This window comes from Stegodyphus dumicola, chromosome 2, assembly GCF_044657685.1.
Source record: "Stegodyphus dumicola isolate Sdum_Otavi_A_Nest chromosome 2, ASM4465768v1".
NCBI lineage: Eukaryota > Metazoa > Arthropoda > Arachnida > Araneae > Eresidae > Stegodyphus > Stegodyphus dumicola.
In genome coordinates, this window is record NC_140769.1 from 214,354,297 (window position 1) to 214,371,797 (window position 17,501).

General features: G+C 31.0%; 1 protein-coding gene across 1 annotated transcript in view; it reads right to left on the bottom strand.

Moving 5' to 3' along the window:
- Nucleotides 1-2,331: 2,331 nt before the first annotated feature.
- Spase22-23 (Signal peptidase complex subunit Spase22-23) overlaps nt 2,332-17,501 on the bottom strand; it is a 32,444-nt gene continuing 17,274 nt past the window's right edge. Inside the window, exons 3-5 of the mRNA XM_085811730.1 lie at nt 13,932-14,006; nt 11,211-11,326; nt 2,332-2,630 (exon numbers count right to left, since the gene is read on the bottom strand). Of these exons, the coding sequence (XP_085667856.1) occupies nt 2,501-2,630; nt 11,211-11,326; nt 13,932-14,006 (321 nt within the window). The 3' untranslated portion in view covers nt 2,332-2,500. The remainder of the gene's footprint in view (nt 2,631-11,210; nt 11,327-13,931; nt 14,007-17,501) is intronic.

The following is a 17,501-nucleotide window of genomic DNA, read 5'->3' on the forward strand; positions in this document are numbered from 1 at the left end:
AACATTTTGAAAACATTATTAGCTTTCCAAAGGAAACAGCAAATGAACTTGATATCGATCTTGTTTTTCGAATAATTTGAAAAAGAGTACATAATGCTCAGCTATAAAGCATCAAATGAATCTATAAATACTGCTAAACAAACTTTTAAAACTCATGTTTTTTCAGTTTTAGGCACTACGCCATATCTTCAGTAACATCAGGGGTGGGGAAAAGACCGTCCATCACAATATCTTGTGTACCAACATTTTCATACGAGTCTGACTTTATATGCAAACTACCGAAATCAGTAGCCTAAGTGCCCATCAATTGTTAACAGCGTATATGCGCATATATACGCATGACTATACTAGCAGTCAACCTAACAAAAATTTATTGAGTATGGCTTTTCATCTCTTTAGGTTATTTCAAAATTCTCTGAGTGAGCTGAAATTAATTTCTTTGGAGATCATTAAACAGCATGTTGAAAATTTTCTTTGGAGATCATTAAACAGCATGTTGAAAATTTTCTTTGAAGATCATTAAACAGCATGTTGAAAATTTCTTTATAAATAACCTAATGTCTCTTCAAAAAAGACCATCAGACAGATGGCAAAATGTCATAGAATAAAATGGTATTTATGTGATACAAAGAAAGTTTCTTACGATTTTGAACTATTTCTTTTGTATTAAAAAAAAAAAAAAAATCAACTGACCCCATAAATAAAACAGAACTGCATTTAATTGAAATTACTCAAACATGTGCAAAATCAATGGGCAATAATTAATAATTAGTCCAGCAGCAATTACTACAACCACCAACTTTAAAATCAGGTTGGAAGTATAGTACAAGTTATTAAATTCTTTGCTTACTTTTACAGCTTTTGGAATGAAACGTGTTGGGGTTTGGTGATGATGGTTAAAATATTGAATGTTACAAAACAAGATTTCACTTTTTCTCAGACTTTTTTGAGATACAGAACCTGCATTTCTAGCAAAGAATGATAAACTAATTTCTCTCATTTGTCTATTACAAATTTTTGTTAATGGTACAATTAGTTTATGATTTTAAATTTTAACCTATTAGAAGATATATGAGATTTTTTTAACACAATAAATACAACAAAAACAATCAACCAGTTATAAAGACATGCAAACACTTTTAAGTACTCTACTTCAGATAACTTCCTTGCACAGCACAACTGTGTGAAAAGATTAAATGCTAATATACTTCTGGTAAAATTTCAGTATTCTACAGAAAAAATTATTAAAATCTACAATGTCTAATAGTAATGGTATCCCTTTCCCTGCAAGGCACAACAGAAAAAGAACTCGCACAATCTAAAATATATTTTTACTTACCAAATGAAGTGAGGAAAAATAACTTGTTAAAATTGACAAACAAAATAAGTTATTAAAATCTTCAATGATATATAGAATATCTCCCCTTTAAAAAAACACTGAACATAAAAAGTGTTTTTACGTGAATTACGCAGGGAAAATTGGGAATTTAAATAAGAACTCTCTTGGCTAAACAATAACTAAACTGCCATGTTTTGGATGTTTTAGTAATAGCAAATTCTGGATTTAACTTATTTAATTTACATCGATTTAGTAATAATTCCTTGCAATATAATTACATGTATTTCTTGTGTTGAATCTTTCCTTCACTGTTTCATTCAATCCACCAAGGAAATGCAAATTAAACGAGTTTAAATCTCTCCAATTTAGATCTGCAGCATGATAACTCAAGCTGCTACAGCGCTGTTCTGATTCATGGTGAGTTAGTTTTTCACTCGCAGTGTGGGTAGGTAGGCATATTACCCACAAGCAAGATTTTTAATCTTTGATTTACAAGTATTGGGCTACTATGCATTATGAAGCCACAAGCAGAGGACATTTTTTTACTATCCTTAGCAGCAATTTTGAGTTGAAATACCAAAATATTTCATTTGTTTATATATATATATATATATATATATTCAATTATAGCTATGGTGAACCAAAAAGTCACTTGGCAATCCGATGGATTAGACTAGATTATGATCAAGGGCTATCTGCTTAGGAATAAGGATGCCTTCATGGTGAATCTTTTTAAGGACAATATAGTGGTTATTTAACATTGAGATTAAGTGCAATTTTAAACAGTAACCTATTATATGGAATATTTTAATAACATGATTAGCAACTGATTTCTAATACACATTTCTGATAACAAGACAAAAAAGTTGATTTTAATTTTAGAATCAAATACAAATTGTATTAAAACCCATATTTTATCCAAATGGTAGAAAAGATCAAAACAATTTTGACTAATGTGAATAAAATTTATGAAATGTTTGAAGGCATTTAAGTAGTCTTGAAAAAGATATAATTAAGAAATGTGATGTAATTACAAACAGGCATACAAATTTTAAAATATCACCGTAACAGGAATAACTGCACCTGTATAACACAACTGCAAATTGAAGGTTATACAATGTGAAAATTTATTAAATTAAGAGTCACAAATCTTTCACAGTTCTATAATCTTGAAGTCGTGTACTCTTCTGGAAAAGTGAAAACATGACTTCCATCACCATTGATATTTGGCAAACTGCCAGCATTTGGTATAATGTTCCAGGATAAATAAAGGGTCACATTTTTATTTCCTCTGTGAAGAAAACAGACAAGTTAATCTTGTTATATACAAAACTAACAGCTCTAATTAAACTATTTCACAGCTCTAATTAAACTTAATTAAACTCCACAGCTCTAATTAAACTATTTCAAAAGAATTTAACAAAAGGAAACAAAAACTCTAAATTTAAAGAATTAAAACTGTAAAAACTTAAGTTTGAATACATTTCCCAATTCTATACTGACATCGTTTACAAATTCCAGATGACATGACAGTTGAATTCTAATCAATACATCACCATTTGCCCTCAGAGAGATATGTTCGTTTTAAAAGTGTTGTCAGTAGCTTTGAATCCTAATACAACATATACAGTCAAAAGTCGTTAATTCGGACACCCATAATCCACATTGACGCATGCGCGTAAGACCTTTACCGCTGCGAATTTGCGTGTGCGCAAAATACGTTTACGAATGCGCGTTTAATGTATAACGGACGGGATAAGCTAAGCTAAAATTATCTAATTATCTATTTCAGTTAATGTTGCAGATTGCGTTGTTCCTTAATCTCTTAATCTTCGAATTGGATCCAGATTATTATTTTTTGCAGACTGTTAGAGCAATTTTATAAAAGTAAGCTTAAACTTTCGATTATGTCAAATAGAATTTCCGATATATATTTACTAATATGTAAAGGATATACAAAGTGAAAGTATCTTTCGGAGTCCATTAAACAAAAAGTGGAACTGCTGCAGAAAATGGATAAAGGCATATCCTTTGTTTATCTAAACTTTAACGTTTGTTTATCTTTAACTCCGCAGCCGCTTGCAATGAATTGGAAGTTGATCTGTCAGCACTATCCTTATCTTAAGGGCAGATGTTTTTATTTTATTTGGCTTATAATTGCTTACTCAATGTAGTATTTCTTGATATGATTTAAATCAAATGCCTCATCATTATAATTCGCTTCCGATAGCGAAGAAAGTGACAGAGGTTATTGAAAACGAATAAATTTCCATTGACAAATTAGTCGGTATTCTCGACACAGCAATTATAGGACTTGAACAGCGGAACTTTGTAACTGAACAAGAAATTATGTCTGTTTATAGAATTAAAGAGAATGTATTATCACATAAAAAACGAAGCAACTTAAACAACTTACATTGAAAGAAATGTTTAATAAAGTAAACAAATAAATATTAAGCTTTTTTTTTGTAAATTTTGATACCCTTTTGATCATAATTGTTCTTTATTTCGTAAATTATGATTTCATATTTTTAATTTTATAATTTCTGCATGCCATTTTACCAGATTTAAACTGATGATCTATAATCCGGAAAAATCGATAATCCGGAATCGCCGAAGTCCCGACGAGTCCGGATTAACGACTTTTGACTGTATCTATCTATATATTTTACACAATTATTTGGGTATTTAAGACTCCCATTGGGCTTTTGATATCATTTGAACTATTAAGATTTTTCAAAGCTAGTAACCGACGATCGATGAAAAATTGAAATCAGTGAATCCGTCTTGGGGCAAAAGGTGAAGTGGTTAAATACAACTTCTTACTTTTAAATACTTTTGTGTACAAAAAAAAGTTTGCAAGCACACACACAGCCATCCACGAAATTATTTTAAAAATACTTTTTACACTCTCATATAAAAGGCAAATTGTTAAGAAAATATATATTTGGTTTGTTTACATATCCAAAAAATGAACACAGATTAAGTAGCCACAAATTATCATAATTCTGCTGTATTAAAACTGCATGTTTAAATAATTATTTGAAATTGATAAATAAAGAACTGCAAATATAAAATTTAGTTGTACTGAAATATAAATCCATTTTTAGTGTTAAATTTCAGAAAGTGAAAAAAGTTATTCTAATAAAAAAAAATTCTTGGTACTTATATATTATTGCAACCACCTTGGCACATTTTACGAAAGAAAAAGGAAAATGACTTTTATTGCAAAATATATTACATACATACATATTCTATGGTTCAACTATATATTTATTCCAAACGACAACCAGTCAACCTAGTTATAAACAGGTTTTTGCTTTTGTTGTGTGGAAATTTCATAGCAATCGCTTTGAAAAAGAATTCGAAGCATTATTTCTTTAGCAATTTTGAGGCAACATAATCTATTCCTCCAGAAATTTCAACTTTCTTCTATTACAGAAAAATCCTACAAGCATAAATTTTAAAATGAAATTTAAAACAAAATATAATCAATTTTTCTATGAAAGCTGTTCAACTTTGAATAGAAAGATACAGTGCTTATAAAATGGCTACCTTGGAAATTGAATATTTGTCATTGGTAAGACCTGCATAACGCAAGAGGGCGCTCGGAACGCCATTGAGGGTGCAGTTACTCAATGGAAGGTGTGACGCAGTGATGATGCGAGATTCTGAGATCGAGATATTATTACATTTAATTAAATCAATTTATATTTTATTGATTGGTGATTATTGATGTTGATTTATTCATATTTGATGTGATATTATGTTTTGCTGAACCACCACATATATTCGAGAAACTTGGATTACTACTGAATCTTCAAACCACTGATGCGCATTTGGTGCATCTACGCCGAAAACCAGGTAAGAGAATCTTTATCGAATTATTGAAACTGAATTATACCTGGATAGAAATTAAATATGGCTGAAAATCTGTCAAAGTTGAGGAAGAAACGCACTTCCGTGCCTTCGATGTTGACAAAATTAATTAACAAAATAGAAGTTGCTACTAACAACGAAAACGAAACAGTTGATCAGTTAGAAGCATTCTTCGAACAATTAATCAGAAAAGAAAATTCTTTAAATGATGAAATTGAAAATCTTTTGAGCATCGAGACAATACCTGAAGATATAGAAGTTTCAGAAGAAATCAAAGAAAAAATAATTTTTTTGAAATCGAAACTTCATCCTAAAATAAAAATGAATTCTGATTCTATCCAAGTTGATACAGTTTCATAAAACATTCAGTTGATTAATAATGAAACTGAAAATATAAATATAAAATTGCCTAAATAACATATTAGTAAATATTATGGTAATTATTCTGGTTGGTTAGACTTTTACAATTTATTTGAAAGCTCTGTAATCCTAAATTAAGCAAAGTTGATAAATTTAATTATTTGAAATCCTATCTCGGTGGTACCGCAGCAGCATGTATTAGTGGATTTGCTTTAAGTGATGAAAATTATGATAAAGCTCTTGATTTATTGAAAGAAAGATTCGGAAATAAAAACATTTTGACTAACACTCATTTGAGTGTCTTGCTGAATTTAGCTCCGGTTAAAAATCCTAACGATGTTATAAGTTTACGAAATTGATATGATAATGCGGAAACGCAAATCATAAGCCTAGATTCTTTAGAAATTACAGGTGAATCATATGCAAATCTATTGACACCAATTTTAATTAAATTAATTCCTTCAGAATTCATTTTAGAATTTAATAGCATTCAAGGCGACAAAGAATATGACTTAAAAACTTTTTTGCAATTCCTTAATAAAGAAATTAAATTAATAAAGAAATTATTAAAGAAATAAATTACAGATTTTTCTGTAATAGAAGAAAGTTGAAATTTCTGGAGGAATAGATTATGTTGCCTCAAAATTGCTAAAGAAATAATGCTTCGAATTCTTTTTCAAAGCGACTGCTATGAAATTTCCACCACAACAAAAGCAAAAAACCTGTTTATAACTAGGTTGACTGGTTGTCGTTTGGAATAAATATATAGTTGAACCATTGAATATGTATGTATGTAATATATTTTGCAATAAAAGTCATTTTCCTTTTTTAATAAAGAAATAATAAAGCCATGAGAGATCCTTTCCAATAAATAATTATAAATCATCGAATCAACGAGTGCACTTATGTTCCTCCCAAGAAAAAATAAAAAATAAAAATTCTACTTCCATTAAGACATAATTCTTCAAGACCTCTGCATAAGGAGGAGATTCCTGGCGTCAGTCGAAAATGTAATGTGTTTATTTTGTAGCAAAGGTCATAAATCAGAATCGTGCTCTACATTTAATGCAAATGAATGGAGAGATATCTTGAAAACACGAGGTCTATGGTTCCATTGTTTGACCCCAAACCATCACATGAAAGAATGCTTGAAAAAGGAACTGTGTCCTATCTGCAATAAACCTCACCATGTTTCAATTTATTTTTGAAATCAAAATAATCCACACATTATTTCTCCAAAAGGAGAAACCGATAATGTCGTATCTGTGAATATCGTATCGTCAAAAAAGAATACTATGTTACAAACATGTTCAAACTTAACTGATAATGGAAAAGAGCAAAAAAATTGTTAGAATTTTCCTGGACAATGGTTCACACTACTCCTTTGTTTTATCAGCCATTTCCAAAAGGTTTAACTTTCCAGTTGTTAGAAAGAAAAGCCTTTCCATTTGCACATTTGGTGCTAAGGAAACGAAAACAAAATCATTTAATGTAGTTAAAATTAAATTAAAGAATAGAGATGATCCAAATTTATGCACAGAAATTGAAGCACAGGAGACAGAACATATTTCAGGCACACATTTACTGACTCCCGATAAAAATATTGAGAAACAATTTGACGTTTAAAAAATGTACAACTAGCAGACTGTTATGAATTTAACAATAAAGAAATATCAATACTAATAGGTGCAGATTATTATTATGATATTGTCACTGGTCGAATTACATGCCTAAACAAAACTCTGGTTACAGTTGAAACAATATTTGGGTGGTGTTTGCAAGGCCAAAACACGAACTTAAATGAAATGTTTGCAATGAGTGTTATGGTAAACGAATCCAATATTTCCGATCAACTCAAGGAATTTTGGGATTTAGAGAATTTGGGTATTGAGGCAGAAGTAACTGACATAGAACCCACTGAGAAAGATATAATGAGTGAATTTGAATCCGGAATTACATATCAAAATAAGCGATACAAAGTGAATTTGCCCTGGAAACCATATATGAAGACATTATTAGAAAATAACGAGCAGATAGCAATGAAAAGATTTTTGAGTTTGAAATCATCTTTTAAAAATGACCCTTCCTTATTTTGTGAATATAACAGTGTTCTAAAGAACTATATTTCGGAGATTATTATTGAACCTGTCCCAGTTAATGAAGTAAATTTACACCAAAATACATTTTATCTACCTCATACGGATAAGACTACAAGCAAATTACACATTGTGTTTGATGCTTCAGCGCATGAAAAAGGTCAATTATCTTTGAATGATTGCTTATACATGGGACTTATCTTTATGCCTAACCTATTTCTTCTTTTGATCAGATTTAGAATGAATCTGATAGCATTTGTTGCAGATACTAAGATGGCCTTTCTCCAAATCAAAATAGATGAAAGTGAACGAAACTACACCAGATTCCTCTGGGAAGAAGATCCAGAAACTGATAATGAAAACAAGAAATTGGATGACAAGGGTGTTATTTGGAGTGAAATCTAGCCTGTTCCTCCTAGCAGCCACAATCAAACATCTCTTGAAAAGGTATGTAGATATATTTCCTCTGACTTCTAAACATCTTAATGAATCATTGTACGTCGACGATTTTATTTGTGCGCAAATCATTGTTCAACAGGCTCTAAAGGCTTGTAAAGAGAGTGTAGACATTCTAAATAAGGCAAGCATGAACCTTCGAAAGTGGAGAACCAATTCTAATGAGCTAAGTCAAGAATTTAAACTTCAATGTAGACCAGGGTGAAGAGCCTCTAGATACAAAATTGATAGCTTCAAAAGTATTGGGAATTGGTTGGGATGAACAAACTGATATGTTTTATTTCGATCTGGAAACATTTCTTTTAAAAAGAACTAACACAAAAAGACACTTACTACACGTGATAAGTCGACTTTTCGATCCAGTAGGTTTTATAGGACCATATACTATTAGAGCTAAGTGCTTGATGCAGGAAATTTGGTGTTTAGGATTAGACTGGGATGAAAAATTGCTTGGAATAAATGGTGCAATGAGATCCAAGATGTAAAGGAAATAATTATTCCCCGATATTATTTTCAAAATTCTTTGCCCAGTCATGCAATCACTATTCAATTACACTGTTTTTCAGATGCATCTAAGAAAGCTTATGGTACTGTTGCGTACTTACGCATAGAATTAAAGGGTGGAAATATAATTTCTAGGTTTGTAGCATCAAAGGGCAGAATGGCTCCGATAAAAACCTTTTCGATTCCTAGATTGGAACTCATCGGTGCACTTTTGTCTTCAAGATTGAGCAATAAAATCGTAACTGCGTTAAGTTTTCCAGTTACTCAATATTTTTGGACAGATTCCTCAATAGCTTATTACTGGATCAAAGGTGATCCAAATAGACATAAGGTGTTCATGAAGAATAGACTAAAAGAAATACAAAGGTACAGCAACCCAGAAGAATGGCATCATTGTATAGGAAAGAATAATCCTGCCGATTTGATTTCTAGGGGTTTATCCTTAAGCGAGCTCAAGAACAATCAGCTCTGGTGGAATGGACCCTGTTGGTTGGCAATGAATAATACAGCATGGCCATCCTCCTTAGAATCAATGGAAGAAACCAAAGTAGATGTCGATAAGTTAGAGTTTAAGAAGTCAGTTGTTGTAAATGCAACTGTTGAAAAGAGCCAAATTGAAAACGATTTGATTACAAAATACTCCTCATTCAGTAAATTAATTAGGATAACTGCTTTATGTTTGAGATTTATAAATAACTGTAAAGTGAACCCAGAGTTAAGAACAGACTTCATATGTGCTTCTGAAGTTTTAGTAAAACTCGTACAATCAACTGAATTTCGAAGGGAAATAATGTGCTTAAAAAATGGACAATCTATTCCAAAAAATAGTAAAATATCATCTCTGAATGCATTTCTTGACAAAAATGAGGTACTGAGAGTAGGAGGAAGATTGGAGTATTCTGAGTTTTCTAAATTTCAGGAACATCAGATACTCTTGCCAAAGGCTCATCATTTCACTAATTTAGTTATTGAATATTATCATAGAAAATCCTTGCATTCTGGTGTACAGACTACATTATCTTTAATAAGACAGTCATATTGGATACAGTCTGGTCAAGATCGAGTTAGGAGTAATAAATAAATGCATCACTTGCTTTAGAACGAAGAATCAAATGGTAAGCCAGATGATGGGTAATCTACCTAGGGACAGAGGAGCCTACCTAGGACCTTCTAGCCTTTCGAGAAGGTCGGATTGGATTTCGCAGGACCTATAATCACGAAACCTAATTTGAAAAGGTCAAAGGTGACTTTCAAGTTTTATATTGCGTTATTCATCTGTTTTTGCACCAAGGCAGTGCATTTAGAAGTTGTTTCTGAGTTAACAATAGATGCTTTTCTAGCCTGTTTACGACGATTTATTGCCAAAAGATCCAAACCAGCCGTTATCTGGAGCGACAATGCCACAAATTTCAAAGGTGCGAGAAATATTCTTAACGCATATAATGATATTTGCAAATCTAACCCAATTCAAGGATTTAGTGCAGAAGAAGGTATCCAATGGAAATTTATCCCACCAGCTTCTCCTCACTTTGGCGAACTGTGGAAAGCAAACATAAAATCAGTGAAACGGATTTTGTTAAGAGTAGCAAAATCAGCTATCATGAATTTTGAAATTAACTACTTTAGCTACTCAGATAGAAGCAGTTCTGAATTCCCACCCATTATCACCGCTTTCTTCTGATCCGAAAGATTTACAGCCTTTAACTCCGGGACATTTTTTGGCAGGAAATGCTATGTTATCCTTTCCTGAACCACATACTGCTTTGGATTCTCTTTTTTTTTTTTTTTTTTTTTTTTTTTTTTTTTTCATTTCAGGTGGGAGCTAGTTCAGAGACTCCAAGCTAAATTTTGGAACCGGTACAGAATTGTGCCAAATGGAGCATTTCACATCCAACAAGTGTATCCTGATACTGATGGTCGAGTCAGAGTAGTTGAAGTCAAGACCTCTACAGGTGCTCTTCAATGAGCCATCAACAAAGTTATCCCATTACCACTTAAAGACTGAATGAACTTGAAAAACTTTTATTTTATATTTTTTAATAATTTACCAATTTAATATTTAATTTAGTGTAATTTTAGTGACTTATCTCAATATCTGAAAATTGAAATGTAAACTCCATGGGAGTTTAAGCGGGGAGAATGGTAAGACCTCGCTAGAGGGCACCATTGAGTGTGCAGTTACTCGATGGAAGGTGTAACGCAGTGATGATGCGAGATTCTGAGATTGAGATATTATATTTAATTAAATCAATGTTTTATATTTTATATACTATTTGTTTTAAATTTAGACTAATGAATAATAAATTTTAAAAGGGTACAAATAAGATACAAACATGTATAGTTTATATAGAATTTGTAGAAATGCTGCAGTTAAATATATAACAAGCAAATTTTATTGAACATTTCTGGGTACTTTCCTGTTATTCGGACCAGATTCAGAAATGTATATATATATATATATATATGCATTTACATATGCATCTGTATACATAAACAAACATTTCTGAATCTAGTCCTGATGACAAAAGTATCCATTACTGCAATGAAATGAAGAAAAATGCTTTTAAATACATTACCTTAAGCCATTACCATCATCATAGAAATAATACTTTGTATTTATTTTTTTATAATCAAGAGTTGCATTTTCAGAACGCTTTATGATTTTATCCCAAAGAACCACTTGGTTAATAACCTAAATAAACAATACAAATCTGAAATAATTACAAAATATCAGGTACGCAGATATCTATGAAATAAAGCAATTTTCAATTACTGGCATTACAAACGCTAATGTCTTTGTTAACAATAACTTTTCAACAAAGAAAAACTACCTAACCAGCTACTTTCATAAATACAGATGATTTTAACTTTCACACACATCATCATTTTTAACAATTAAAAACCCATTAAAAATTTTTAAATATTTTCCTTTTTCAAAATTTTGCAAGCTGCTTAAATGCAATTATTTTAGGAATCAGGCATCAAGACTATTTTTGACAAGTACCCAATTTTTAACCACTTGCACTAAAAAGACGATAGGCATTTATCGCAAAAATGAAAATAACGTGGTGCATATGTTGCCTAACAATGAGATTGTTCATTTCGCGAGTTATAGCTCTGGATTGCACTCGCAGACGCGGAGTGGCGTAAATGAGACACTTTACCGCTTGTTATATTGTAGCACATGGCACCGCAACTGTGAAGTTTAGTCGTAGCGCAAGTGGTTAGGATTCTTAAATCAACTTTTCTGCCAAGTTTTCTTTTTACTGAAAGTAATGATGCTGTTTAGCTATTTTATTTCATTTGTTTATATTTTTGGAAGTCTTGCTGAAAATGCTATTTTGAAAGATTGAAACAAACAAACAAACAAAAAAAAGTTCATGGTGTTGGTGAGGGGACTATATGCTGTTGATTTTTTTTCCAAAATTAAATAATTTATGGAATACAGAATAATTTTGAGAAATTAAACAGAAAACATGTTAATGATATAACATTACACGAAATACAATAGCTTAAAATTGTTTTTATTCAAATAAACATGAGATATTATCAAAGCAAAATGCCAGAAATCCTATCAAATATAATGTTTTATAATGAGGAAAAAAAAGCAAACAATAAAGGAATGTTATTTATTTTATGAAAACTTATAAATTAGCAAACAAAGGATGTTATAAGAAGATTTCCACTTACTTTTTGTTAAATACAAAAGAAAGAAAAATCTTGCATGAATTATATTTTTGGTTGCTAGAATATTACATACCAAGAATTTAAGCCTCTAAAAGCATTATGGATGTAAAATTCCAAAGGATCGTTTCCCAATTCATTATCAATGAAAATTTTTTTCAGATCCTAATGTATCCAATTTTAGAAGAAAAGGAGTTAAGATACAAAGTTAAAGGATTGTTTTAAAATTATAATCAAGAAAATACTATTTATTCATGACATTTTGGGGAAAATTTTAAATTTCAGAGAAAAAAAAAAAAAAAAAAAAAAAAAACGTCACACTAAGAGGGTTAAAGAAGCTCTACAAATAAAAATATTTGAAACCCAATAAATATTTGTTTTTATTTGACATGAATAGAAGAATAAATACAAGAATCAAAGAAGATTATGAACACTTTTAATTTTTCAGTTTCAGGTATTATTCAAAATGATTATTAACCACTTGCGCTAAAAAGACGCGCGACACATGTAGAGATGCTTTTCTCTCAAACTGCATGCAAAAATGAAAATAGCATGGTGCACACGTTGCCTAACAACGAGATTGTTTATTTCTCGAGTTGCAGGTCTGGATTGCACTCGCAGACGCAGAGCGGCATAAATGAGACCCTTTACCGCTTGTTACATTGTAGCGCACGACACCGAAACTGTGAAGTTTAGTCATAGCGCAAGTGGTTAACAAGTCAATGCAACTGATGCAGCTTATGCAACCATTTTAGCTTTCTGTATTGATTTATCTAATGCATCAAGATCATTACAAAGTAAGATAATTTTTATGCATTTTTGTATAAAGTGAGAAGAAATACTCAAATCTTGGATATCATGTCTAAATCATCACATATTTTTGGAAAAAGTTCTTTATGTAGAGGATTTTTATTTTTACAAACAACTAATAAATTTTAAAATATTCTAAAGTATTTCATGAAGTTAAATTTGTTTTTAAATGTATCAAAAGAATAATAAAAAAACTGTAACCTGAATTAAGACTATCAATCAACCTTTTTAATAAATCTGCAATATGAAATTTATATTTTATATATATTCTTATAAAAACCTTTTACTATGAACTTTTTTATATGCAGGTACATTGTACATGTCAAACTGATGACGTACAGTTTCCTAATTAGTTTTGAATCAATCATCATTTCAATTAACAAAGCAATGATCTACTTTACAAGTGTTACACTCATGTTCTCATATAAATGACAATTATGATCAATGAAAGCCTACATGCTACTATGCAGATAATCAAATTTTTGCTCATAACCTTTTCTCCATTCTACATTCTGAATGTGGCATGATTTACATTTTCAATGCTATCACACTCTGATAACTTAGAACTCTTGATTACTCACTTTATTGACTTCAAGTCTATTATTGAAACACTTTTTTACATTGTTTAAAAATAATACATCTAAAATTTTGCCAAATTTAGCTTCAACTTTCCTAAAACAAAACTGCAGTTCTTTTTCCTATCATTCTTAAGTTATAATTAAAATAAAAAACTACACAAAATTTGAGAGATTCAAAATACGGCTTGCTGATAGAAGGGAGAGGAAAGCAACAATAAAACTTACGTTATTTTCTGTGGCATACTCGGCTGTTAAGTAGAGAAATAGCTGCTTCACATTCCAGTTAAATAGATGTGTCAAATGTATATAATGTTAGGGGGAAATAAATATATTAAACCAAAAGAACTTGGATTAAAAATCAGCTAATACAAAACATTCTATATCACATAAAAACACATATACAGTACAAAGTCTTTAATCCGGACTTGTCAAACTTCGGCGATTCCGTATTAGGGGTTTTTCCGGATTATAGATCATCAATTTAAATCTGGTAAGATGGCAGGCAGAAATTATAAAATTAATATAAAACCATAATTTATGAAATAAAGAGCAATTATGATCTAAAGGGTATCAAAATTTACAAAAAAAAAAAAAAAAAAAGGTTTATATTTATGTTTATTTTATTAAACATTTCTTTCAATGTAAGTTGTTTAAATTGCTTCGTTTTTTGTGCTAATACTTTCTCTTTAATTCTATAAACAGACATAATTTCTTGTTCAGTTCCACTGTTCAAGTCCTGTAATGCCGTATCGAGAATACCGACTAACTTGTCAATCGAAATTTTTTCGTTTTCAATAACCTCTATGTGACTTTCTTCACTATCGGAAGCGGTACATAGAAACATGCTTTCGCTTTGTAGATCCTTTGACAGCTCCAGAATCTGACACTCTTTTTGACATAATCAAAAGTTCAAGCTTACTTTTCATAAAATTGCTCTAACAGTCTGCAAAAAATAATAAGCTGGATCCAATTAGAAGATTAAGGAATAAAGCAATCTGCAACATTAACTGAAATAGATAATTAGATATTTTTAGGCTAGCTGATACTGTCCTTATACATTAAACGTGCATGAGTAAACATATCATGCGCATGCGTAAATGCATATTTGAAGTCCGGATCAAAGACTTTGTACTGTAATAAATTTAATTTGAAACTTCCTGCACTGAACACTTACAAGACCAAGATTTTTTTCTTTTATTGGGAAATGTCTGCTAGAATGAATGTCCCTAAACAGACTGACTTTATTTGATATCGTTAACTTTTTCCATTAACAAAGATCTAGCAGGTTCACATTTCACATGGATTGCAAATAATTAATAAGAATTCATCAAAAGAAAACAATGTTTATAGACATTTAGTACCTTACTTCTATATAGCAATTATTTTAAATGAAGACAAATTTAAATGATAAACATTTCAAGGGAGAACAAATTATATTTCATCACAACCCCTTCATTATAACATTTTATGGAAATTTTTAAAACTTTTTTTTTTTAAATGCTAGTTAAAATAGTTGTCATAAAATGGAAAAAAATATACAAAGATTTTAATGAGTCCAGTTAGTGTAATTTCATAAAAATATTATTAGAACAAACCTGAAAGGCCTGATGTAGACACAGTTAGGAAGTGTTGAAAGTTAGTCAGGCTCTGTTTCATGCAGTTAGTGTCATAGCTTTGTCTAGAGTTCCAAGGGGTTGTAGCCCAGTTAATATACTTTAATGTTCCAATACACGATTAAAGTACCAGAGATGATAGGTTGTTTTGTATTATTTTTAATTTTCACTAGTTGCAAAGAATAAGTTTTACTTGAATTTTTACATTTTTGTGTTTTATCTTAGGATTACAGTGAGTGTTAACGAAAGGCAATAATTTGCTTTAATATGTAGACATAATTTTTAAGGGTAAGCAGTTAGTTATAAATAATTAAATTAGGTAATTAGATAACCTTAGTCATAATGGATTTACATGGCCACTATTAAATTTTATTTTTTAACAATATTTGTTTAAAAAGCCTATTAAAATCAAAAGCTAATAAATTTTCACAGTTTAAAATATATATAATCTACGACACTGATTCTTAAACGATATTAGGATACACATTAAAAGCTACAAAACATTTAGGTTTTGTAGCTTTTAAACATTTATGTTTACTAACATTTTAAGCTTTTTAAACATTTCTGTTACATACTACAAAACATTTATGTTTTTTAGTATGTTTTGTATCTGTTACAGTACATTTATGATTTAGGATACACATTAAAAGCTACAAAACATTTATGCTTTGTAGCTTTTATTGTTACAAAACATAGTTACAAAACATTTATGTTTTGTAACAACAACACTCAACAAAATATTTATCCTTCATTTTAATTTGAAGCCTTCCCAAATATTTTGGCTAGTTTATATCGAATTCCTTCTCTTTAAGCATCTTTTCTAACAATTAGAGATTTGTCTCAATATGCAAACCAATGCTTTCGCTTGTTTCTGCATGCTTATCTTCTAACTTTTCAACCTCTCTACAAGGTACCTATGAGGGTTTACTTAATCTGGTAAAAGTTAAATAGCCCCAAACCCTCGACTGAATCATAAAGTGAAAGGCTGAAATCATAAACAACAGGTAAGTTACATACCATAATTTCCGGAAGAAAGGCCGCATCAGCGTAAATGGCGCACTCGAGAAAAATGGCGGGGAAAAAATTAAAATTACACAGAAATGCCACACTCGAGAAAAATGGCGAGGAAAAAATTTAAATTACACAGAAACGCCGCAATAGATTAAATTGCGCGTGACATCGTCGTGGGCCGTATAGATGCAAAAACTCAACCTAAGTCCTAATATATGACATACCATCTCCCTTTGGAACAGTCCTTCATTTAAAAACGATCATCGGCTTTAGCTTGTCACTGTTTGCGGCACAAGCTAACACACATGTAAATGACGTTCTTTTATGCCCCGTCATAAACATAGATACAGTTTTTGCACCAGTTTCATCAACAGTTATGTTTGCAAGAGAGTTGAAAGCTAACGGCGTTTCATCCATATTTATTATCTGCGACCGAAGAAGTTTTTTTTTTTTTTTTTTTTTGTCAATAATAGGTGTCACATATTTTAGAAAAGATGACTTTTTATCCTGCCAGTCCATTGGTAATTGTTGCTCGACTGTTGTTCTAGTACGCACAGAAATATTTTTTCTTTTCATAAATCTGCTACACCTCCTCTGAAATCATTTATGTTCATTCGTTTTGCTATAAATTTTGCTTGTAAGCGAATTTTTACAGTCGAAATTGCCATTCCCTTTCCTCGTTGCTCCTTTATCCAGTTTGCAAGGTCGTCCTCTAGATTTGGCCACCTTACAGTACCACTTCTTTTGGCTCGTTTCTGTAGTGGCATATTTTTAAGAAGTTCTTTTTCAGCTCTCCAACTTCGAATACATCTGTCGTCCACTTCAAACTCTCAAGCTGCTGCTCGATTTCTAATTTGTTCAGCACGTGAAATTACATTAAGCTTAAAACCAGCAGTATAGCTTCTGTGCCGTTTAGGGACATTTTCAAAAATTTTCCGCTCCCTTCTTACTTAAAAGCTATTTAACACGTACTTGTACCCAAACTGATGGGATCTGTATCTGGCAGAATGCCAAGAAAAATCCATTCATGCTGAAGAGGAAATACCTCAGAGTTCGATTATTGCGAGGCAGGTGTAGTTGTGTCTGCCTTAGTTTTCAAATTTTTTTAAATTGCAGAAAAGGCAGGGATGGGGAGAGGATGGGTCCTGGAAGATTCATCGAATGGCAGAGG